The sequence below is a fragment of the Bufo gargarizans genome, chromosome 4 (assembly GCF_014858855.1).
Source record: "Bufo gargarizans isolate SCDJY-AF-19 chromosome 4, ASM1485885v1, whole genome shotgun sequence".
Taxonomy (NCBI): Eukaryota; Metazoa; Chordata; class Amphibia; order Anura; family Bufonidae; genus Bufo; species Bufo gargarizans.
Genome location: NC_058083.1, coordinates 291740850 through 291768094, shown reverse-complemented (window position 1 = coordinate 291768094; position 27245 = coordinate 291740850). Strand labels below are relative to the sequence as shown.

The 27245-nt window shown below is 40.2% G+C and overlaps 1 protein-coding gene across 1 annotated transcript in view; it reads left to right on the top strand.

Moving 5' to 3' along the window:
• The window catches only part of LAMA4 (laminin subunit alpha 4), a 126126-nt gene that overhangs the window by 36521 nt on the left and 62360 nt on the right, over nucleotides 1-27245 (top strand). Inside the window, exons 3-11 of the mRNA XM_044290388.1 lie at nucleotides 5042-5169; nucleotides 8388-8468; nucleotides 14898-15112; nucleotides 17415-17515; nucleotides 18587-18767; nucleotides 19757-19849; nucleotides 21070-21221; nucleotides 21927-22037; nucleotides 25609-25720. Coding sequence (XP_044146323.1) covers nucleotides 5042-5169; nucleotides 8388-8468; nucleotides 14898-15112; nucleotides 17415-17515; nucleotides 18587-18767; nucleotides 19757-19849; nucleotides 21070-21221; nucleotides 21927-22037; nucleotides 25609-25720 — 1174 coding nt within the window. The remainder of the gene's footprint in view (nucleotides 1-5041; nucleotides 5170-8387; nucleotides 8469-14897; nucleotides 15113-17414; nucleotides 17516-18586; nucleotides 18768-19756; nucleotides 19850-21069; nucleotides 21222-21926; nucleotides 22038-25608; nucleotides 25721-27245) is intronic.

Sequence of the window (27245 nt, the reverse complement as noted above, 5' to 3'; positions counted from 1 at the left end):
GTCAGATAGTAAAATACCCAAAAATCTTTGGACATCATATGTGCCAATGATTCTAATAATGTTTTTCTCAGGGGCAGGCTGTTCACGTGGGGACAGTAAGGATTGTCTATCCCTATGGAGGAAGAATTGAAAAGCCTCCTTTAGGACCTCGGATGGATAGCCCCATTGGATAAATCTGTTCTGCATATCCTTAGCCTTCTCCCTAAATGATTCTATAGAAGAGCAGTTCCTCCGTGTCCTTAGATATTGTCCTTTGGGGATCCCTTTCCTTAGACTCCTGGGATGGTAGCTGTCCCACCGTAAAAGACTATTTGTAGAAGTGGGTTTACGATATGTGGTGGTATGTAATTCACCATTGGCCTTAGATATATACGGATATCCAGAAAGGCGATATTTTGTGGATCAATTTCAAATGTAAAACTAAGACCAATGGAGTTTTTATTTAGACATTGGACAAAGGTTTTAAAGAGATCCATGCTACCATCCCAGAGAATCAGGATGTTGTCGATATAACAACCCCAAAAGACAATATGCTACGTGAATTCACTAGTCTCATCTGAGAATACCATCGTATCCTCCCACCAGCCCAGGAGCAGGTTGGCATAACTGGGGGCACAAGGGCTCCCGATCGCCGTGCCCCTGAGCTGGTGGTAGTATCGGGATTCGAACTGAAAATAGTTGTGTGTTAGTATAAATTGTAGGGCTTCCACAACAAATGAGTTGTGTGCCTGAAACTGATTGCCTCTTGACTTCAGGAAATGTGCAATCGCACAGAGACCACTGTCATGTGGTATGCTTGTATATAGAGCTTCCACATCAATGGAGGCCAAATACACATTGTCGTCGATCGAGATATTGTCAATTTTCAGTAGTGTCTCTAAGGTATGACGGAAGGGAGACAACAAACGGTCGGAGGATTTTATCAATGAATGTACTAATATTTTGGGTAATGGAGTCAATACCTGATACTATAAGTCAACCTCTAAGAGGTTGAAAGCCCTTATGGACCTTAGGCAATGCATAAAAAGTGGGGACCTGAGGACATTTAGGTGTAAGGAATTTAATTTCATCCCTAGAGATGATATTATCTTCAAAGGCTTGTAGGAGTATTATCTCTAATTTTGCTAGAAATACAGAGGTAGGGTTATTTTCATGTACCCTGCAACACGTTTTATCACCCAGAAGGCCCAAACACATTTCACAGAAGGTTTTGTGGTCCATTTGTTCAGTGATAGCTTTATTGTTACCCCTACGCAAATGCATCTTGCATGCCAGTGATTTTTTCATTTGCTGGCTGGATTCATTTTTCCTTCATATTATACACTGCTCGTATCCAGGGTTACGACCACCCGACAGTCCAGCAGCAGTGGACGTGCCTGCACACTATAGGGAGAAGCGTCAGTGTATATGCACTCCTGTGTTCCCAAGTCGCCAGAGAGGCCAGCGCCTTTTCCTGTAGTGTGCAAGCACAACCACCTCTGCTGGATTCCAGGGTGGTCATAACCAAGCAGTGTATAATGTGATGGAAAACTAAATAAAGCCGTCAGGAGGCAATATGGACAATCACAACACATTAGTAAGTGCCTTGTATTAACTTTCTCTACATAATCAATACCATTTACAGAAGTGAGACAACCCCTTTAACTTCTTGCCCTGTCCAGTAGACATAAAGGGCCCTGTTTACAGGCTTTCTTTAGTACACTTTTTTGCCTCATAAATGAGATCACGTTGTCACCATGTCTTTTTTGTCTGGATTTTCCGCTCTCAGACTCGCCATGGATCTCTATCACATGTGGAATAGTTAAGACAAGTGTTTACCATGACTGTACTTCCTCTCAATGTTAACTTGCCATGTATTCTCTATTAAATCATTTTTGGCAGAAAGACAAAAAAAACTGTATAACTGACTAACTGTTCTGAACAGAAAAAGAGTCGATAAAAAGCATAATTGATATGTCACCAGAAAAGTCTGATTTAAAAAAGCAAAATCAGAAATTATAAAATAAACTCTGTTTTTTTATTAAAAAATTATTAAAAAGATGTAAACGAATAAATCTTCAGATACTTTTATTAAAGAAAGATATAGGGGTTCATTTAAGACCAGATATGCACCATTTTTGTGGCAAATTCTAGATGAGAACAGAGAAGACAGAAGTTGTACTGATTCTGACTTCTCTCCAGGGTTCCCAGCAATCCCTGAAAGTGAGGTACCCAACATTTGGGCATATTTACTATTTACCCACATGGGCATATATTTATGATTTACCCACACCACAAATATGCTATGGTATAGACTTCAGAGACCTTGACTACACCTCAAGCAGACAGTCCTTAAATGAGTCGTGCAGGGCAAAGATATTGATGGCTACCTTCAGATAGGTCATCAATATCAGATCGATGAGGGTCCAACTCCTGGCACCCCCCCCCTCCCCTCCCCCCCCCCCCAATAAACAGTTTGAAAGGCTAGCGGCCCTCATGCCAAACACTGCTTCCACTTCAAAATTACCTGCACGTTGTCTCCTCTGTAGACACGGCACATTGTAACTACAACTGCTCGTCCCATTCAAGTGAGTGGGACGAGCAGTTGTAATAACACTGTGCGGGCCTTGCAATTGAGATGCATGCAGATGATTTTGAAGCAGAAGCAGCGCTCAGACAGGTGCCTCTACCTCTTCAAACAGCTGATCCGCAAGGGTGCTGGGTGTCGGGCCCCAGTCGATTTCATATTGATGACCTGCTCTTAGGATAGGCACTGCAAAAGCCCTTTAACCAATTAAATATGCCAGTTATTCCTATGCTGAAACAACCCCTTGTATGGCCCATGTGAGAAAATAATCTGTGTGTTACATTTGTGTTATATAAACTGGAACCTCCCTGTTCAATTATCACTTTCAAACCAGCAGTTGAAAAGCATTAAATTGCTGTAGAAAATGGGCTCATGTCGCTGTTTCCATTATCAGTTCTGTGCATATTCACTACATAATGGCCGCTGGACTAAAGCCAACACAAATCCTGTTATGGTTTGTAAATTGCAGATGGTCTTTGTTATTGTATATATTGTATATAAGTAGTTACTGCTGTGAACGTCAGACCCCTATGTAGGTTTCCTTGACCTAGAAAAATAACTTTCAACACAATGGCCTAAGCATATGCGACTCTGTTGACTTTCTGCGGTTATACACACAGTTTTCAAGCCACATTAGAAAATACTTTGTTTTTTGTTTTGGTGTTTTTGTGTTACCTGAAGGACCATGGAATGAGACACGCTGTAAATGGTAACAGTAGAATTTATAGAAAACGAGATCCCCAAAAACATGATTTCCAATTCTTCTTTAAATCCAGGCTCCTGATATTGATGACCTATCCTCACGATAGGTCATTCATATCCGATCAGGGAGGGTCTGACACCCACACCTCCACTGAATGCAGCATTTTGTGCTTCCTGTTCCATTACAGTGCCAGAGGCTGCAGTAAACAGCTGATCGGTGGGGGTGGGGGGTGTCGGACTCTCACTGATCGAATATTAATGACTTATCCTGAGAATAGGTCATCAATATCAGGAGTCTGGAAAACCTCTTTAATGAACTTTCACACATACAGTCCTACACCATAATATACATGTATACCATTATTAGTCAGAAGGTACATACGGTCAAATGTATACAAGACTACAGGATCAGACTACGCACTAGGTTTGTTTGTAGTCTGCTACTATGGAATCACAAAGATCTGCGCAGAGCTGTAGACACAAAACAGTAAACTGGCACTGTACTTTCATTCAACTTTTGATATGTTATAGAGACATCAAAAGTTTAGATATGAACGCTGAGACCCCCACCGATCCCTAGAACGGAGTAAGAGACGTATGTGCTTAGTGCGCTCTCTCTCTCCTTACTGCAGGGGACAGGCCCATAGACTTTCTATTCAGTTTGGCTCACTTCATGTCCTGCCTTATGGAGAGAGAATGCACTAAGGCTACTTTCACACTAGCGTTAATATTTTCCGATATTGAGATCCATCATAGGGTCTCAATACTGGAAAAACAAGCTTCCGTTTTGTCCCCATTCATTGTCAATGAGGACAAAACGGAACGGAACAGAACGGAATTCTCCAAAATGCATTCTGTTCTCATACCGGAGAGCAAACCGCAGCAGTTTGCTTTCCGTACTGGGATGCGGAGCAAAACTGATCCATCATGACCCACAATGCAAGTCAATGGGGACGGATCCTTTTTCTCTTACACAATCTGACGCAATAGAAAACAGATCCGTCCCCCATTGACTTTCAATGTAGTTAATGACGGATCCGTCATTGCTATGTTAAAGATAATACAACCGGATCCATTCATAATGGATGCAGATGGTTGTATTATCAATAACGGAAACGTTTTTGCTGAACCCTGTCGGATCCAGTAAAAACGCTAGTGTGAAAGTAGCCTTAGCATGCGCTTCTCTCCCATCATTTAGAGATCGTTGGGGTCTCAGCACTCAGACCCCCAACCATCTAAATTTTTGATATGTCGCTATACCATATCAAAAGTTTACTCAAAGTATAGTGCCAGTTTAAGATATTTTAAGTTTTGTGCTTCATTTCTTTATTGTAGATGCACTGAACCAATTAGAAAAAAAGTTGCAAAGATGATCATACTAGAAGCCATAGCTTCTTTATTTAGATATGAAAAAAACTATCATGGGACACAAACCACAACATTGAAATTTTTGCCATGTTGAATTAGGCAATAGCTTCTAATGCTATGCATAATTTACAAAATGCGGTTTCATTTGTATCCAATACATCTGTCTGTTCACATGAGTTCAATTAATTTAACCATCCTACTGTGGATGTGACATTTGGAAAAGGAATGAATGACAATCAGGAACAGAAAATATAAGCCATACAAACTTTAAACATATGCAGATTTATATAGATGTAACTTGTATTAATCTAGTAACCGATTAGCATACCTCGAAATGAAGACTTCCTGCGAGGAGAAGCTCTTGCTCTTGATTCTTACATTGTTGCTTTATATATTTTTATACAGGACTGTCAACGAAATACAACCGGGAAGCATTGTGAAAGATGCCCAATGGGATACATGGCTGATGTGGTTGAAGGCGTTTTAAGGTCTTGTCTTCAGTGCCCCTGTCCACTGCATTTTAGCTCCAACAAGTAGGTGACTTCCTTAATTTAATTTTCAAAAAATATCAAAATGCCATAATTTATTACATTTACAGTAAACCGTGTCTCTCTGTAGTAAAAAAATTCAGGATAAAAAATTGCAAAGAAATAGCCACGTCAACTTAACTCAGATCTCTGTAAGCCTCGTAAACGTTTCCCTGCTTTTTGTCAATGAAGCTCAATTATGGTATCATGGAAAGTTCAGCAGCTTTCTTACATACTTTATGCTTCATTTCCCCTCCATTCTCAAGATCTTTGCTTTCAGAGAGCAGAGACATTTTTGTCTACATTTAGAAACCTCTACAGAACTAATACTTATCACAGCTGAGACATGGATACCATATTTAAATACCATATTTTTAAACTGTAAAAATGCACTGTTAAGGCTACTTTTACACTAGCGACAGGACGGATCCATCCTGTCGCTATTTCGCCATGCCGCCGGACCGCCGCTCTATCCCCATTGACTATAATGGGGATGGGGGCGTGGCTCCGGCGCAGCACGGTAGTGCACGGCGAGAGGCCACCGGACTAAAAGTTAATCTAGTAACCATGCTGCGCCGGAGCTCTGCCCCCGTCCCCATTATAGTCAATGGAGACAGAGCGGCTGTCCGGCGGCACGGCAAAATAGTGGCAGAACGGATCCGACAGGGTGAACAGCCTGTCAGATCCATCTTGCCGCTAGTGTGAAAGTACCCTTTAGTAAGTTACAAATCTTCATAAAAATTGTGTGCATCTTCTAGTCAAGTTCCTCAAGAGTCTCCAGACCCCCCACATCCCACCACACTTCTCTAGCGTCTTTCTCAGGGTTAATCTACATGTACAGATTTACATATTTCTGTCCAATTTCTATCCAAGCAGCCCAACCTCAATCTAGATTTAATTATGTAAACAGAGTGATCTAAATTAAATTTGCACCATATGGCAGAAAATTGTTCTGACGTATTGACTGGCTAGTAAGAAAGGCACATCCATCTCTGTCCAGCCTGAAGCTGATCTGAATGATCAGTGCAGAACAGGAAGGAGAGCTTGCGTGTGATCATGTTCAGCTTTATGTCAGACTGGAGACATTGTTAGAGCCTGCGGATTCGGGTATACCACTGGATGCCAGATATTAACCTCTTCTCTACCCTAGATCCCTGGGTGAGTGTATGATAACCGCTTTACTAAGCTAGACCATCAGGAGAGCATGCATTAATCCCTCTACTAACTTAGACAACCAGGGCAGTTGCCATTAAACCCACCACTACTCTAGACCACCAAGAAGCAGATTTTAACCTCTCCTCAGCTCTAGACCACCAGAGAGACCTCTTTTTTTTTTCTTTTTTTCTTACAAATATTTTATTTTCTTCAATGATAGTTACAAAACTTTTAGACAGAGCGGGAGAAAGAAACAAAAAAAAACGTACAAACATATAAAAAGAATATTAATGTATTTCTTACATCGTCACAGACAATAACATTATATCCAGCTCTGTAGACTCCATACCCCCCCCCCCCCCCCCATACCAGTCCACATACTCCACCCATCAAACCAGAATAGTCAATCCACACGGGACAAAGGCATATCACGTTCCTCCCCTTCTCCGCATCCCAACCTCCTCATATAACTTTATTTGGGACATAGTCCGTCTCCACTCCACAAATGCGAGAGAAGTGGGGGAACCCCATTTCTTGATAATCAAAACCTATGCTATCAAACAGCCCTTCAGCCAGGTTAATTAATGACCGGGAGAGTTAGAATTTTCTGGTATATACAGACCCAAGATCACAGAGATCATATCCGGAGCACAAGATTAGGGAAGATCCCCCTGCACTGATTTTTACACCAGAGCTATGCAAAATGTTACATCTTAAGCCCGCCCCTTTCCCACAAAGCTTAACCCTCTTCCACAAAGCCTATTTCAAGCAGGTTGGAAATAAGTGTACAAACCCTAGATGCGCAAAATTGCACAAGTTTTTTAGACAGATTTTGGTCCCGTGAGCCACAGTTATTATACTTGCTGGTAGGAACATGTTCTTTTAGATGTTGACAAGGAATACAGCCTAACAATTGCACAGGCATACAGCCATCATATATGAACATTTATATAGTGTTTTAATGGGTTTATTCATTTCTTGAAGTCAGGAATAGATCCACCGTCAATTACCTTTATTTTAGTTGTGTCCACTTAAGGCACACATCATGGTCAAAGGTGAATTTTATGATGTTCTACTGTATAGAGAAGAGCATAGCTGTATATTCACTCCATTTATTGTATTACTGCTCTTAACTAGAGGCATGTACTTGCAGGCATTCTGAGGTTGGACTGCTGTGCTTTTACATATCAATTTTCTTCCTGCACCAATGGTATCTTAACAAAGAATGCAGCATGCTGTGTATCTTCTCTTTATATATGATGCCCTGGTACATTTCCATAAGGTTCAACGTTCTCTCTAATAAGTTGCAGTCACTCCAAAAAAACAAAAAACCTTCAGAACAAATATCCTGTCCTCACAGGAAAACTAACAATGTGAACATACCGGTACTTTGTGATTTATCTTTAATGAAATCTTTGTTAGTCTTTGACATTTCCATTATAATTATTGAGCATGCTCAAAAAATGTTCAGATGTTTCCACCGTCAGGGACTTGAGTGGTTCTTTTTCCTCTAGGGGCAGAAGCGGAGTGACAAAATGCATGATCTCATAATAGCTCTGATGGGAACAGTAACTTTCCTGTATAGTTCCCATGAACTGGATTCTTCTCAGCTTGTACTAGGATGAAACAGATGTAACAATCTCCATTCATTACACCAGATGTCCCATCTCTGCACGGTTCAACTCTGAAACATTTATCAAAGTAGATGAGTAGAGTAAAACAGTGAACATTTAAAGTAGCCCCAGCTCTTACTCATCTTCGCATGAGGACAATTCCCTTGTGTCAGACAAATGAGCTCACAATGCAGCACAGGAAGAATTGTCTTAGGTGTAGATATTAAAATGGCAGGAAATATAAACAGTGCAACAATAAAAATAAGAAAATAGGAGGATATCCAGGTTATATTAAATTGTGTGGGATCCTTCCTAGTTCATAAATGATTCAGTATGCGACATCATAAATGTCTACTTTATTCTGTTTTCTCACAATTATTTAGAGATACAGAATAAAAAGCATCTAAACTACAATGTAACACTTTAATTGTGCTTTCTTCCTATGTCGCTATACAGCTTTGCTCTTACTTGTTCATTGAAGAGAGGTTCAGTACGTTGCATTTGTAAGGAGAATTTTGCTGGACCCAAATGTGAAAGGCAAGTACTAATATATTTTATACATAATGGTCTCTATAAGCTAAAATTGTCATTGAGATCTGGAGATACAGGAAAGTCTGGTGTTCTATATCTATAGTAATAAATAAGAATATAACTGAAAGAAAGGATCTTTTGAATTGGTTCATCAGGGTAACACAAGCTCCTGCCCTCATAAAGATGCAGAATAGTGGGATAAAAGGTTCTTTTTACATGGAGTTAATATCTTAATTCAAACAAACCTTTAAATTCCATTTCTGCAGATTTTTTAAGAAAACCTGTCACTATTCCGGACGTGTAAATAATTATATTGTGTGTTACCAGTTGGGGTGTTACCAGTGTGTTACCAGTTGGGGTGTGTCACTAAACACATTGTGCTGCATGTCTAACTGCATAGAGACACAACCCTTTGAGAAGGGGAACGGTAAAACCCAGTTTTCAATGTCTTCATACATTTCTAGTAGGACTAAAAGAAGAAAGGCACAAGGCCGATTTATAAGAAAATATGTTCCAGAGTTATCATTTGATGGGGAATGCAATTATTTAGTAAAACAAGAGATGTGACAGGTCTTCTTTAAGGGTTTTTTCAGTGTAGAAATGTGGTCATAAATGTCACCAGCTAAATAGACACCGGTGGCATATCCTAGCAAATACTAGAACAAAGTGTCATTAAAAGAAAGTATTGTTCCACTTTATCTCCTGACAGCTCTGCTTGTCTCTTCTTTAGATGATGCATTGAGAGGCCATTAAAGTCAGTAATGGCAGATCACTTGATCAATAGAAAAAAAAAAGCTCAGGAGCTAGAATTTGTGCAGTCATTTATTCTTAAGAATTGGCCCAATAATCTGATATGTAATGTAAAATAATGTAAATTGACTCTAAGAGTCCCCAGCATGTCTGTCAGTTGTTTTAACAATAAGATGTTGATGGCATATCTTATGGTAGTTCCACCATGCAGTTTTGGAAGCCAAGACCTGGAGTGGATTTAGCAAAGAGGAGAAATCATATTTGTCCGAAATACTTTCTCTCTTTTTATAGTCCAAAATTACATCACAAAACCTGACCGTCTGTTCACACCCTTATCTTAATATGTCACCATTCCCTTTGCCAAGGTTGCATGCTGCATATCATGTACAATGCCATCAGTAGAGCCTCCCTCTAACTTCTGGAAGGCTGCTGGAAGCTAATATCTGTGGCCCTTGTAGAGTTAACGTGGTGGGAACATAACAGTGCAGTTGAAGTGGATGTATACTGGTCACCAGCGTGTTGTGTTACTAGTATAACTAGTCAGCTATGTAAGAATGACATGGACTGGACTTTAAAGTTCAAGTAGTATTCCCATCTCAAACATTGATGGCATATTGCTAGGATATGCCATAAATTTCACATAGATACTCCTATCTCAGGAACGGACTCTTTGGATCAAAGGAGAGTGCACTGCATAAACGCGGCCACCCTCCGTACACCGCTATGGGAGTTCCTAAAATAGTCAAGCACTGGTTCAGCTATTTCCAGCAGTCCCATAGCAATGAATGGAGAGTTGGCCGTGCATGTGTACTGTGCTCTCCATTCACTGCTATTGGATTTCTGAAAATAGCCAAGCACATTCGCTCAGCTATTTTTGGAACTCCCATAGCAGTGAATAGAGAGCACATCACGGGAACCCCGGTCTGTAAATAAGAGCGGGTCTCAGAGGTGGGAACTGCACATATCTGACCTTCATGTCATTAATAAGACAGTAGGTGCAGACAATCTCAATGGCATCTTTCAAATCTACATACATGAAGCAGATATAGAGATGTGTATTAGAAAAAAAAAGCTCTGTCTACTCTAAATTTATTTGGGGAACATACAGTATTCAGAACAATATTTGGATTTAAAAACATATACCGGTAATGATGAAAGACGGAGAATCACTTTGAATGAACTAGTAAAACTAATTGACTATGTTGCACTTCCATAGGGTTCGGATCTTGAATTCATAAATTCCTTCTGCAGTTTAACCACAGTTGGGTGAGATATTTGCCTAGAAGATCTAGCACCAGCTGTACGAAGCAAATATATATATAGAACTTACATACTGTTAATCACATTGGGGAGAGTGACAGAAAAATAATAATGTAATTCAACTGAACAAAAATCTGTTTTACTTGGACCAAATTAACGGAAAGTCCCTTACTTTCTAAAACTCAATGAAAATGCTAGAATCCAGATGTCTGTAATCACACATAAATCGAGGGTTGATGGAAATTCCATCGAGACTACTTTCAAGCTGTTTCCATGGCGGAAAACATTGCATGTTAAGGGTATTTCAAACAATCATATTGCAAAAATATATCTTTCTGAGTACATGAAGCTGGAGTGGCTTAATGCCTGACAATTATATTCCTGCTTCCAGATTGGGAATGAAAAAAATCTAGGAATCAGAGAATGGCTAGTCTTTACTAATGTAGTTTATTGGGGAGAAACTACAAAACTGGTGTAAAGGAATACTGGCTTAGTTGCCATAGCAGTCAATCAGATTTCACCTTTTATTTTCCAAAGGAGCTCTGAAAAATGAAAGATGGAATCGAATTAGTTGTTAAGAACAACAAAGCCAGTATGTCCCTTGGCACAGCCCTAGAATCTAGAAAGGTAGAGCTAAACACCAGAGATCATGGCTGCTGGGCCCATGGGTATTAGCTGAACACCTGGTAAAGCTGAAGGTAGTAACTAGAAATGACAAAGCATCATAGCAAAAGTTTGAAAATACTTCAGACAGTCATATATCTCATCAATATAGGTCCCTAAGGCCATTTGACTTCCCACCTTTTTTTTTCGAATCAAGGTCCTTGACCCAAAGCCATGTAGAAACTGCAATGTAAACCATTCTTTTTATGGCCCTATGGCCAACTCTGCATTCAGAACCGTATTATGGCGTATTAGCCATTAGGATATGCCCATTATGCTAAAATAACTGAGATGGAAGTTATGACAAGGACCAAGTATGATGCGTGCAATTAAGAAGAACACTATGCTAGACAGATGTATCACACATGTATTGTTATTTGTATCTGTAGAGGGACAGCTGTATGGTGTCATGTGAAGCACAGGCCTCTATCTGCCCATTCACATACTGATCCCACTTTATTAAGACACAGCATATGGTCCATTTCACTTCTCTAAAAGTATTGAAGATATAGCTGAAACATTGGTGTGATCCTTTAATTAAAAGTGCATAATGCGCAAGACTGTACTCCTAAGCCAAGTAGTGTAACCTGATCCACGTCTCCCTCCTAACGTATTTCCATCTCAGCCTATTATTAATGCAACACAATTTCTCTTTATCCCTAAAGGGGCTGTCCCACAAAAAAATTATACATTTCTAAAAGCAGCACCTGGATCCACATACTTTTATAACTGCATGTAATTAGTATAGCCACTGAGTTATTCAATAATACGTATCTGTATAGCGCCACCTACTGGTTGTTCTTTTCCTTATTTCTCTGTCCATCTTGCTGAGGTGGATGCACATGTTCAGTTATATCCTTCAACTGCCACCAGACATATCTACTGACAGTTACAGGGAGAGAGCTGCAGCAGAAAAGACACGAACTCTGAGCTGTGTGTGATAGGGAGAGAGCTGCAGCAGAAAAGATACACCCACTCCGAGAAAGGACACACCCCTTGAGCTGCCAGCTTGAAATAAATGTAGCTGAACAATTGGAGCAATGAATGGGGAGATCTCTGGATCCATGTGAGGTACAGGGCTGGTTCTAGCTTTCTTTGAAAGGGATTGTCTTTGATTCATAGGTGCACTCATAGCTGCAATTTATCTATTATAAGATAGGCATTCAAGCTTGCAATAAATAGATTAGATGCTTCTTATTGGATCTTTTGACAATCTTATGTACATGGTAACAGCTTCCTCTTTCCCAGACATCTCGAACTGGGGGAAAGAAATGTCAGACAGTTTAGATTTTAACCAGTTTCCCTAAAGCTAACCATGCAAATGAGATAACTGTTGGTCCCACACTCATTGAGTAGACAGGTAACATTCCTAGTCCTCCCATACAGCCCTCCCTGCTGGTCAACAGTTGACTTAAAGGGAACCTGTCATGTGGATATTTGATTATAATCTAACTAATTATATACAATCATTAACTACTAAAAAGTACCTTAGATGTATTCACTTACTGATGTGCTAGATGGTTACCTCATAATATACACACAAAGATGCCACATGCCGCATGCTAATGAGCTGATTTGAGTCCAGCGTGATGTCATTGAGTCCAGCGTGATGTCATTGAGTCCAGCGTTTATTTAATAACAGCTATAGCCACTCCCCCGCCCACCTGCTGCTGATTCATATGGAAAAAAACTGTCAATCAGCAGCAGGTAGGCAGGAAGAGTCAGGAGCTCATGAATATTCATGACTCATCATTATGAGCTGGAGCTTTTCAATACAAGATGTTGGCATATTGACTAGGTCAATTAAAGAAAGTGACCCAGCATTTTGCTAAGAGAATCAGTCACTTATTTATGTTGCCCTTAGTTAGGACACCATAAAACTGGTGACAGGTTCCCTTTAAGGTCCCTGTACAAGGGACAATACAGCAGCAGATTTTGGGGAAGGAAGTGCTCCTTCCTGACAATCGCCTGTTCGCTAATGGAGGAGACCTCTGCATTTACATGCAGCGATCTACTCCACAGTAACGGGGAGGAGCGATCGCTAATAATACCATCACTCGGCCCAATACTGACTGGTTGTTTGCCGGCAGCAGATGCTGTTTACACAGCACAATCTGCTGCAGGCAAATTATTCTTTTTGTAACCGCTCAAATGATCTATTACCCGATGAATGGGCATTTACCTGGTAATCGGTGGTACATTTACACCACCAGATAATCACTAACGAGCATTTTAATGAACACTCATTAGCAATTATCTATGGGATTCCCTTTATGTGTATGGCCAGCTTCAGACTTCACTTGACCAGGCAAGTAACTAGTTATTCAATTTGGTAAATTCCTATTATTTTTCTATAATACATTTTAATCTTCCATAAAAAATGATTTTTGACCATAGAAAAAATCATAGCGATTGCATTTTTATATAGCTTTGGATGAAAAAAATAAAATAAAAAAAAATATATATATATATATATATACGCAGATATACAATTCAATGCAACAATAATAAATAGTGACAAAAAATAATATTTTTTTGAGGGATTTTTACATTCAGAGGAGTTACTGGGGTCTCAAAACCACAAGAACAATCCTAAGTAGTAAACGATCATGTCGGCCCTTCATACCAGTATAAAGTTTCTGAGTGTACAACCATATGTTCAGGTGTCATAAAAGAAAGTGTTTAAGACAGATACTATTCTCCTATTTATTTATTATTTATTAATCCAATCCTGGTTTTGGCTTTAAAAACAGAGATCAGGCAGTACAGAGATCTCTAAAGCTTTTCTCTTTCCCACTGCTGTCAAAAACTAGAAATGTATGATATCTCCAATGCATTGGACTTAAAGGGGTTATCCAATATCATAAACTGACCCCCATATGCCGGGCCCCTCACAAGGAATATACTTACCTGGGTCCCCACTCCCTGTGCCTCTCCTGGTCCCCGCACCGCCGCTGCTTCTCATCGTGCACAGATGAAAACATCCGTTGTCGGGGGGAAAGTAGCCAATGGCAGACAGGGACAAGCCTCTCTAGCATTGCGAGTGAAACTAGGGAGGCTCGTCCCTGTCCCCGCCTGCCATTGGCTGCTCCCCCAGACACCAGATGTTTTCATCAGCGCACAGGGAGAAGCAGCAGCGGCAGTGCGGGGACCAGGAGCAGCGCACGGGGCGGGGACCCAGGTAAGTATATTCCCTGTGAGGGGCCCGTAACATGGGGGACAGTTTATGATATTGGATAACCCCTTTAATAAGCAGCACATTTTGGGAGAAATGTCTAATGCAATAACATAATTGTATTAATTTGGTGTTTGTTTCCATTGCTATATGTATGAAGACCTCTAGACACTTTTGCTGATATGAACGACCATTTTTATTTGTGACAGTAAAGGTGGCTTCACATACAGTCTTTCTTCCAGCATTTTTCGGGCAGTTTTTATGCATTTTTTTTAAGTTGAGACCAAAGTGTATTGAAAAGGAATGAGATATATAGAAAAGGAAGCACTTGTACTTCTTCTTGCGGAAAAAGGGCTGGGTGTGAAATCACCATAAAAGAAGGGCCATTGATTTACAAAAATTTTCTTTTTTTTTAAATGGTGTTAGCAAGTAACTGAACAGTCTATTTTAAGCTCTGTTAACAAGACCTTTTGAAATGTCTCACTGAAATGTGAAATCATTCCCTGCGTTCTATTTTACAATGTGATTTACAAGGTGCCTTCATCTGAAGAGTACAGCTTGTTATGGTTACTTGATTTTTATTTAAGGTGTGCTCCAGGCTATTATGGTAACCCTCTGCTGAGAGGCGGCACATGTAAAAAATGTGACTGCAGTGGAAATTCTGATCCGAACTTGATTTTTGAAGACTGTAATGAAGTAACAGGACAATGCAACAGTTGTTTTCACAACTCCACTGGATTTCATTGTGAGCGTTGTGCACCAAGCTATTATGGAGATGCCAAAGTAGCCAAGAACTGCACAGGTATTGATTAGACGCTGCGGGTCTTTCCCTTTACCATTTTAAGAATACTTATTAAGGGCTATGGGTTGGCACATCATTATGTTAAAGGGGTTGTCCTTGTTACGGTATATAAAATCTTGGGTAACCATTGTAAATGGCTTAAAGGCTATGTACATATTTTAGGGGATATTTTTTTTATTATTGCATTATACTAATTTTAAGCTAAAATTCATTTTTTCAATTGGACTTTATTAAAAATATGTAGTCCTTTTTTCTGTACAGAGCTGAGATGCTCTAGTAGCAGCTTCCGGATTTTCTCTCTTTTCAGACAGTTGGGGAGCTGACAGGCTCCTTATCTCTACTCTCTGAAATTATAAACCCTCATTATAGCTCAGTTCTTATTTTACTGAAAAGAATGTGGCTTAAATAAGTGTGCATGACCTCTTAGTAGTTTAAAAATAAGGGTTATTAGATGAATGGCACAAAGTGAAAGTGAAAGTACCAGTCACACATCTAGACAATTAACCCTTTGTGACAGAATGCCTCAATATTTTTAATAAAGGCCAATTGAAAATATGATTTTTAGCCAAATATGAGTAAAATACAATCACAAACAAAAATAGCCTCTGAAGGAGTACATAGCCTTTAAGATAACAAATAAATGAATATTTTTCCCTGTTTCTTTGAGCTCTGTGCTCTGGTCTTCCCGATGCTGACATCCAGCTTCTTGGCTGCAGAGGTGACATCCTGTGCACAGTTTCCCTCTGCAGCCAATCGCTGGCCTCTGCCATGGCACGGGACATCTGTTCTAAGGCCAGTGACTGGTTGCAGCGGTGACCTGTGTGCACATAAAATCACCGCTGCAGCCAGAAAAACAAAGAGCAGCAGTGAGGACTGGAAAGCAGCACAGAAAGTAGCAAAGGAGAAAACAGATAAGTCTACATTTGTTATTTTAGGCAGTTTACAGGGGTTACAAGAGTTTTTATATAACTCGGACAAACACTTTAATATTTGTTGCTTGTAAGAAAATGTTAACAGATGTTTTCTCCATAGTAATAATTTTGTAGGTCAGTATAAGTCAAATAAATCATTGAGAGTCATGGCAGTAGGGCCTGAGGGTTTGATTTTGAAAGGAAGGCTACATAAATGAGGCCTCAACTGGGAAGATTTCTATGACTTCACTGAAATATATGCTGCCATGCAGGGGCGTAGCTAAAGGCGCATGAGCCGTGGTGCAAGAGTTCCGCTTGGTCCCCATCCCTCAGTGCTTTGTGGCAAAGGGCATAGCCTTCATGCTGCCTGAGGCAAAAATTGAACAGGCCCCCCCCCCCCCCATGCCAAATTCTTGACCTAACCCCTTCCCTCCAGCCAGAGGTGTAACTTGAAGATTCTGAACCTCATTGCAAAATCTATGACCGAGCCCTCCCTTTCTATAATACTGGTGTCTTCTCATGCGGCACAAGGGTCTTTAGGCCCCTCAGGCTCCTGAGCCTGGTAGCGACTGCTACCTCTGCAACCCGTATAGCTACGCCCCTGCTGCCATGTCTCAGTATGTAACATACTGACATACTGGAGATATGTCCACCGAGAACATTGGAGCAGATTTACTAATAGTTGCACACTATGTCTAAGAATATGAATCACTTAATATTAGATCAATTTATTTTCTATTGCATGACGCTTTGTAAAGTTGGACAGTTGTAAAGCCTGTTCCAGATTTACGTAAGAATTCTGATACTGATTTACTGATTATTAAAATCAAGGGACAATAACTTTCATGTTTCAATGGCATGGCAGACGATTGATAAAAGTAGTTCAGGCTGGCCCACAGACATACATGTGAATCCCCCAGTGAGCCCTGAGCAAGGTGGACCCCTAGTCTTCCAGCCCCTGCATAATTGGCACATTGCACAGTACACTGACTGCACTACATACAGATAGGCAGCATCTCAATTAGTCTGTTAATATAAAAAAAACTTGGTAGATTATTTAGGAAAGTACCCGGCTTATTAGAAATGCATCAGGTGGCTGAGTTGACTTTTAGGTACAGCCAGCATCTTCTTTTCTCAGCGACCCACCTTCTCGAAGTCACAGCAAGGACCCCCATAATGAATCATCTTGTAGCCTCTTGCTGCTGTGTGAGCAGGTAATCTGTACAGTCAACCCCTAAAATAATTTTTATGGTAGGCCCTAGGCACCCCAGTCTGACACTGGACGTAAATAATTGGTCCCTTTATAATAGTAATACATGTAGCCTGGGTTCACCTTTGTGTATATGATTGTGCTGTACTGATATGTTCTTAAAACCATTTTCTCATTTCAGAATGCAAGTGTTCTAAGTGTGGCACCGAATTCTGCAATGACATCACCGGGAAATGTCACTGCAAACCAGGTGTCACTGGGACTGCCTGCGATCATTGTCAAGTGAGTAGCAATTTACATCTTCCCTGAAATGAGCAAATATTACATTTTCTATATTTACTCAGCCAATTTACTTTTTATTGTTACATTAGTTTTATGCTGTAAACGTTTAGACAGTAAGCAGAAAATACAAAGAATACCTAAATTTAATGAAATATTGCTCATTCAGACGAATATATATGGTAAGATATGTGAACTGGAGAACTGTATAATTATTTATTATACAAAGAATGGATTACCGTCATTTTCGCCCTATAAGATGCACTTAGGTTTTAGGAGGACAATAAGAAAAAAATATTTTTCATTAGACCTCAGGTCAGACCACCAATGTTAATCAGACCTCAGCTTACGGCCCCAATTAGACCCCCAATGTTTATAAGACCTCAGATCAGACCTCAGCTCAACGTGAATGACCCCCAATCAGACCTCAGATAAGAAACCCCCCCATTCAGACCTCAGATCATCCCCCATGCCTCTTATCATCAGCCCCCCTTATAGCATAGATATGTTGATTGTTGAAAACTATGCGTTTCTGGATCACCTTCCTCGGGTGAGATCAACTTAATGGATGTCACAAGGATATTCAGAACTGAGGAAGAAATCAGAAACACATAGGGCTAGATTTATCAAAACTGATATAAAGTAGAACTGGCTTAGTTGCCCACAGCAACCAGATTCCACCTTTCTTTTTTCAGAGCTCCTTTGGAAAATGAAAGGTGGACATTAATTGGTTGCTATGGGCAACTAAACCAGTTTTCCTTTACACCAGTTTGATAAATCTCCCCCAGAGTTTTTAGCAACCATCTATGCTCTAAGAATATGGGTTTCCTTCTCTGACAATAGCACCACTTAGTAGGATCCATCATTTGATTGCATACGGATACAATTATGCAAAGAATAGCATTTGCAGAAACCACAATAGCCCTTTAAAATAATGTTTTACTTGTTCTTGGTAAATTTTTACTATGTACTTCGTTTCATAGGAATAATGGCATGCATCTTAGCAGCTGTGTTATACACTTAATCTGCACTGTGTGACATCTACTCATGTTTCTCTGTCCTGTTATTCCATAGGTTGGGTACTATGGCTATGACAGTTGTTTGGGCTGTCAGAAGTGTGAGTGCAGTGCCGCCTCCTTGGATAACAACTGTGACCCCATAACTCAACAGTGCAGATGTAGACCTGGCACAGGAGGTCTGAAATGTGATAGATGCAAGGCTGGATATTGGAATCACAGGCCATCTGGCTGTCAGAGTAAGTGATTTCAGAATGCTGTGTGAATACAGTTCTGTCCTGTCTAACAGAAATTAGAAATGTTATTATAAATCAACACAGAATATTAAAGGAATGGTATCCATACAGTAGGCACGCATTACAATGTGTCCTGACATCGTACTGCTCCTATGCCCACTATGTTCTGTCCTTAGTGCAGTGCAGGTACCCGGAGAAGAAGACCAGGGAGTAATACCAGTGCTAGAACTACAAGCACCATACTCACCACTCCCTGGGCTCTGAAAATGAATCCATTTGTTCTCCTCCTGGGCCACTTTCTGAGTGTGGGCCCCATAGCAGCTGCTTCCCCTGCTTCCTGGGTAGCTACGCCCCTGTTCTGTTGATCAGTGAGGGCCCCTGCCAATCAGCCACCACAAACAGTGGAACCCTGGAATTTTTATCAGAAAGCTTGCAGACCCACAATTTAAGAAGGAGCTTTCAGGAGTGGAAGTATAGGGGTGCTGTGGTTGCAGTCACATTTGGGCCCTAGTTTCCTGAGTAGTAATATAAATGGGACATGATGGGAGCCCCCCTTACATATTTTGCTGGAGTATCAGATTACACCTCTTGGGGTTGTCCAAACTGGAACTGTCTCTTTAATAACACTAATGTTAAGTTATTCTATAAGTAGCACAGCAGAAAATCATCTATTTAAGTCTGGATAAATTACCAGACTTATGTAAGATGTTTCCATATGTTAAAAAAAAAAGTTTTGTGGAATAAGTTTAAGTCACGAATTTTGAAAAAAAACATCAACCTTTCTAATAATGTTTAGGGGGAAAATGTGTTTTTATTTTCTTGTGACAGCCCATATCTGTTGCTGATTTACCACTTACTACTTCAGCTTGTGAAATGTTTCTGTCCTACACACATGCTTAGGATTATACATAATGCACAACATGTGTACTCTGTCCTGTAAAATAATCACTCGCTTATTATGTGTACAGCTAACACTTCTTTCCTGGTGATAGAATGCAACTGTGGCGGTGGTCCGTGCGACAACAGAACCGGCGAGTGTCTGTTAGAAGACCCTGATTCCCCAAGTGGATCTGATTGTTCATTCAGTAAGTTTTAAACAGAATACCAATAAGAAGTAGTCTTTTTTTTATCCTTTTAGCAAAAAATAAATAAAAAATGAGGCATCAGCACTGTGACAGAGCTAAAGAATTGGTTTTACCCATGGGCATAATTATTTAGACCACATAATGAGAAGAGCGGTCAACAGTCTGATTTATCTATGAAGAAGGCACAAGAATGCAGTTATATACCTCCCAATGGAAACTGTAAAAGCCAAATTCCAAGCTTTCATGTATTGCTGATATGGAGCATACTGAATAAAAGCAAGTTAAAGGGACTATGCCATGATTGATGTAAAAAAAATAATGAAAATCAGACATCATATAGTACATAACAATCTCTAACAAAGCTAGAACCAGCCCTGTACCTCACATGGATCCAGAGATCTCCACATTCTCTGCTCCAATTATTCTGCTAAAGTTATTGCAGACTGGCAGCTCGGAGGGAGGGGGCTATCTGCTACAGTTCTTTCTCTTTCTAAAACAAGATATGGCTGGTGGCAGTTGAAGGTTTCAACTCAGCTTGTGCGATCACTGAGGTGGACAAGAGATAAGGAAAAGAATAAACATATATAGACATATGAGGTATAATAATTCTTAGGATCAGTGTTCTCTTGATTCCCTAATTTAAATGGATACAGATTTAGGACCCTTTTACACGGGCCGTTGTAAACATGCGGCTGATCAAAAGCTCGTTTATCCAATGTTTGCAGAGACGACCATAGTTTGCCCTCAGTACATCATCCTGTGTTACTTTAATTACATGCTAAACAGATAATGTCTTATCTCCATTTTCTCAGTTGAATCTACTGTTCCTTGTAAGTAGCCATTTTCAGTAGCGAGAAGTTTTACTAGTCCACAAAAAGGTCTTCCCGATGACGACGACTTTATCTCATTTAATAAACGCGTTACAATATATACTCAAATCTAATACACGGTTACATAGCCTGCCAAATAGTGAGACTGTCCTTGCAGCAGTTCTCTGCTTTGGCCAACAGAGGGGAGTCCTCAAAGGGAGAACTCCCTCTTTGAAGTCCTTATGCCAAAAGAGATCCAAGGTTGTCCAGTTGGGACAGTCTTTTCAAACAAGCAAAATGTACAAGAAGCAGACAGAAAGAAATATGCATTTGCATGAAAGTGGAAAATGTGAAATGTTATAATGTTGCCAGATGCTTTATATATTGGAAATCGTTCTCCTGCTTTTCTAGATTGTGATAAATGTATCTGGGACCTGATTGATGACCTCCGGCTCAGCTCATTGCTTGTTAATGAGACTAGGTCAACTATACTGAGTATATCTACTGGAGTGGCAGTTAATAGACTTCTTGACAACCTTAATTCCTCTGTCCTTCTTTACAAGGTATAGATTTTTTTTCTTGTTAAATCAAAAATCTACTAGTATAACAGGCCAAAGCTCCATATTAAAATGTGTTTCAAGTTATTATTTGTGAATGCAGTGGGGGCCAACTGGATATTTCTTATAACTTCTCAAACAGGGAAAGGGACATCTAACCAGGAACAAATGTCAGCATATGTGAATGTTCCACCCACATCACTACAGTGAAGCAATTTAAAGGAGAATTTGCATCTCAAACAGGATACTCCATAAATAGTAGAAGCAGGTCCCACCTCTAGGACCAGTACCTATGTCTATAACACTCCCATACCACTGACCCTGGCCTGCTTGGGTGCCACTGTCAGAGCTGGTTGGAACTATGGAAACAGCTGCACAGGCTGTGGTATGCTTCTGTAGCTCCTCTACAAGTAAATGGGTGATGGGAATAGCATAGCACATGAAGCTAAGCTGCTTCTGCACAAGTTATGGAAATTATAGCTCACTGTACTACTATGCATTCATTTGGACACTTGTTGCCAGGTTCTCCTCCAGATTCTATGATGATCACTGTGGGACCCAGCAGCAGGACATCCCGTAATCAGTTTATTGTTGGGGGGAACCTTTCTAACTAAAAGAGATTGTCCAAAATGACAACCCCATAACTACAGTGTGATATTGTGGGGTTCTCAAACTGTTATTATAGTTATTCTGTTGTTTTATTATGTAAAGGAAAAACTAATAGAGAAGAAAAATAATTCATTGTATGAAGATCTTCAGATTGATAATGTTGAAACCGAAGGAGACATTCTTCAGGGAGAAGTCAATAAGCTTGCAGAGAAGGTTAGTGAAAGTTCACATAGGTTTATAGTTTGTGTGTTTGTAGTGGATGAAATTTTAGTATCGTGAGAACATTTATTATGATGTTAGGCTGGGGCAGCTGATTGAAAAGGATGTTTTTATGCCCTAGACACTTTCTATCATATTCTTTCTCATCACATGCTGTAAGCCGAAATGGGGCAATTTTTCTGTAAGTACAGATTTTACTTTCCAGCCAATATCGACACCCTCACTTACAGTGTCATTGTTAGACATGGAAGTAAAGTTGGAGCATTAGCTCTATAAGGGTGTTATGATATCATAATGAGGTTGCCCCATTACAACAACTTATTCCCTATTCATAGATTAGGGGCTAAGTGTTCGACCCAATGGTCAGACATATCCCCTAACCTGTGGATATGGGATATGTTGTTGTAATGGGACAACTCTTTAAAGAAGTCATAATCTGGTTGGAGATCAAATAGATAAGCTACCATGTAGCTTGCCATTGCAAATGTTCAATTATCAAACATCAGAAAACAACCTGAGGATCAGGTTAAGGTATTTGTGCTAATGCATCACCACCATAGAACTCCCCAACAAAGTAACAAATGAGCACAGTCTTGTGCAACAGGATGTTAACCCAGGTAAATACTATGAGGATCAGAAAATCTTCAATCAACCTAAAGATCAAGTTGAACTTCGACCAGGTTGAAGGCTCATATGGGAAACATCACTCAAGTCTGGCCATGCTAACCAGGACTCTTCATGTCTCACTGAGGTTTACATTTTGAGATACCTTTTAACTTTAGAACTGTTAGGTTTTTGGAGGCTGTGGTTCTCATATCTGTGATGTTACCTAAAGTAACTTGCAACCTGGTGAAAGTACAACTTGATCTTGAGGTTGATTTAAGATTTGCTTATTCCTGTATGACTTTCCTGGATTAATATGCTTTTGACCATACTGGACTCATCTTATTTGTTTATTGTATCAGGGTCTAAATGAGTATGGACAGCAATAAACTTTCATGGCCAGTTACATCTTATACTACAACAGAAAATCACTTGTGATAAATTTTATTTTGTCGAATTGTTAGTAATCATATGCGCAACAGCCAATTCAGCACTTAGAGTATCTACACAGGGCAAATTTCTCCATCAATCATCTACAGCAGAAATCTGAGCCAGAACCTTAGACGTCTGCTGTGGATTGTGCACCCAGATTAGCTCCACTAAGTGGGGGAAATCTGCGCTCAGCCAGTCCATTGCATTTTTTATGGTCACTTCATGTGGATTTCAAATCCACATGGAAACATTTTTGCAGGCGTTTGTATGGCAATGTAGATTTCCAATGGGGCACATATTTCACATGGATTTCACACAGATCTCCCAAAGAATTCACACTGACATCCATGTGATAGTTCTGCGTGTGAACATATCCTTAGTCTGGCTAGAACAAAGCTAGTTTGAACATACAACTTTTCAGGCTTGTTGTTGATGGATTATCTTTCCTGTCTGGTTTCCATATACAGTGCCTTGCAAAAGTATACACCCCCCTTGACTTTTTTTTGCATTTTGATGCCTCGCAACCTGGAATTAACATGGATTGTTTGAGGATTTGCATCATTTAATGTGCATAACTATTCACCCCCTAGAGTCAATACTTTGTAGAGCCACCTTTTGCGGAAATCACAGCTCCAAGTCGCTTTGGATAAGTCTCTATGAGCTTGCCACATCTTACCACTGGGATTTTTGCCCATTCCTCCTGCCAAAACTGCTCCAGCTCCTTCAAGTTGGATGGTTTGAACTTGTGAACAGCAATCTTTAAGTCTGACCTCAGATTTTCTATTGGGTTGAGATCTGGGCTTTGATTAGGCCATTCCAACACAATTACATGTTTCCACTTAAACCAGTCAAGTGTAGCTTTAGCAGTGTGTTTGTGGTCATTGTCCTGTTGGAAGGTAAACCTCCGTCCTAGCCTCAAATCACACACAGAGTGGTACAGATTTTGCTCAAGAATATCCCTGTATTTAGCACTATCCATCTTTCCCTCAACTATGACCAATTTTCCAGTCCCGGCTGCTGAAAAACATCCCCACAGCATAGTGCTGCCACCACTATGTTTCACTGTGGGGACAGTGTCCTTTGGGTGATGTGATGTGTTGGGTTTGCGCCATAGTTTTCTTTGATGGCCGAAAAGTTCAATTTTATTCTCATCAGACCAGAGCACCTTCCTCCATACATTTTAGGAGTCTCCCACATGCCTTTTTGCAAACTCACAACGTGCCTTTGTTTTTAGCTGAAAGTAATGGCTTTCTTCTGTTCACTCTGCCATAAAGCCCAACTCTATAGAGCGTACGGCTTATTGTTGTCCTGTGTACAGATACTCCAGTCTCTGATGTGGAACTCTGCGGCTCCTCCAGGGTTACCTTAGGTCTTTGTGCTGCCTCTCTGATTAATGCCCTCCTTGCCCGTTTCATGAGTTATGGTGGGCGGCTGTCTCTTGGCAGGTTTGCTGTTGTGCCATGTTCTTTCCATTTGATTATGATGAATTTGATAGTGCTTCTGGGGATCATCAAAGATTTGGATATTTTTTTATAACCTAACCATGACTTGTACTTCTCAACAACAATGTCCCTAACTTGTTTGGAGAGTTCCTTGGTCTTCATGGCAGTGTTTGGTTAGTGATGCCTCTTGCTTAGGTGTTTCAGCCTCTGGGGCCTTTCAAAAAAAAGTATGTATATGTAATGACAGATCATGTGACACTTAGATTGCACACAGGTGGACATCATTTCACTAATTATGTGACTTCTGAAGGTAATTGGTTGCACTAGAGCTTTTTATGGGCTTCCTAACAAAGGGGGTAAATACATACGCACATGCCAATTTTCTGTTTTCTATTTCTAAACAATAGTTTTATTTATATGTTTTTCTCATTTCACTTCACCAACTTAGACTATTGTGTTAATCCATCACGTAAAATTCAGATTAACAAAACATTGAACTTAAGACTGTAATGTACCAAAATACAAAAAAAGTCAATGGGGGTGAATACTCTTTCAAGGCACTGTATCTTGTAGCACAGTAGCTCAGTGGTTATAACTGGTGTGCTGGGACCCTGGGTTCAAATCTGACCGGGGACAACATCTGCGTGGGTTTCCTCTGGGTACTCCAGTTACCTCCCACACTCCAAAAATAGGGAAATTGGTTCCTACAACATTGACCCTAGTGTGTGTTGGGATTGAGCGCCTATATGACATACATTGACTTGCCCTGGGATCTGCCCAAAACACACAACTATCCCCGAGCATTGAGTCCCTGTGAGAAAAGTCTATTACAAATCTTTGTCATTGTTGTTATCTGACCACAGTCCCGTTACCATCATTAGCATTCATGAAATATAATCATATAAACAGATATTTCTGCTGTTTTGGATTGAATATACATATTTTAACCTCTTTCCTTGGAATCATGTATGAGCAGTATGCAAACAGCTGTACGTGGAATGTGCTGTACAGAAAACAGAATGTGAAGTAGTTTACATCCATACTGAATATAACAGTGTGAGCCTTTATTGACATTGGCGATTTTGTAGGCAAAGCTAGCAGAGATAAAAGGCCAGGGGATACACAAGAAAACCATGGAAACACTGGACCGTGCAAAGAAGACTGCAGAGCATGTCAGTGATATAGAAGACGGCGTCCAAGGTAAAGTACAAATGATTTTTGATCAGTTACAGATTTTTTCCTTTCATATTTCTTTTTAGAAAATCTTACTTGTATAATAAAACTTTTAGGGTACGGCTTATGGCGCGGTTGTGATGCAGTCATGATGCAGTTAGGAATTGCAGCATTTCATTCTCCAGTAGAAGTCAATGAGAAAACAGGTTTCTAATATACACCAACTCTTATTATGGGTGATTTCAATATCTCCCCATCAGCCACTCACTTTCTTTCTTTAACCTCCTCTCTACCTTGGCTTATCACAACTTACTTCCTCTGCCATGCATGAACAGGGCAATATACTTGATCTAGTCTTCTTCCGTCACTGCTCAGTCGCAAACTTTAGTAACTTATTCTTCCCACTTTCTGACAACAATCTTCTTTCATTTATCTTAAAGACCTCTCACTTTCTCATGGCAATCCTACTTTTCACACTTACAGAAACCTACACACTATTAACTGCCATCAACTTATTAACACCCTACAACTAGCTCTTACCCCAATCACTTCCCTCCCCTGTCCAGACTTGGCTGCCAACTATTACAACCAGACCCTCAAAACCACCCTAGATGAAGTTGCTCCAATATCAGTCCGACCCTCTCGACACAGAACACGGCAACCCAGGCAAACACCTGAAACACGTTTTCTCCAGCGCTGCTCCAGATGTGCAGAATGCTTATGGAGAAATTCGCAAATATCATCAGACTTCCTCCATGATAAATTTATGCTCAAAACATACAATTTGGCTCTCAACATTGTAAAACAAAAGTACTTCACCTCTCTCATCTCCTCACTCTCAAATAACCCAAAACGACTCTTTGACACTTTTCATTCCCTTCTAAGCCCTAAAGTTCCAGAATCTGTCACTGACCTCTGCGCTGATGGCATGGCCACTTACTTCAGAGACAAGATTGGCAGTATCTGGCAGTAAATAATCTCCCAGTCCCCAAATAATTTCAATCCTCATCCCTCCAATTCCTCCACATGCTCTCTCTCCTCTTTTGACCCTATAACAGAGGAAGAAGTCTCCAGGCTTCTCTCTTCTTCTCGACCCACGACCTATAGCAGTGATCCTATTCCATCACACCTCCTCCAGTCCCTATCCCCGGCTGTCATCACTCACCTAACTAAAATTTTTAACCTCTCTCTCTCTCTCTCTTCTGGTATCTTTCCCTCCTCTTTCAAACACTCTATTATAACCGCACTACTAAAGAAACCATCTCTTGACCCGACCTGTGCTGCTAACTACCTACATGTTTCTAGCCTCCCCTTCATCTCTAAACTCCTTGAACGTCTTGTCTACTCTCGCTTAATAATTTATCTCTCTGCAAACTCTCTTCTTGACCCATTACAATCTGCCTTTTGCCCTCTTCACTCTACAGAAACTGCCCTTACTAAAGTGTCTAACGATCTCCTAACCGCAAAAAGAAATGGTGACTATTCTCTACTGATTCTGCTAGATCTCTCTGCATCGTTTGATACCATAGACCATAAACTCCTCCTCACCATG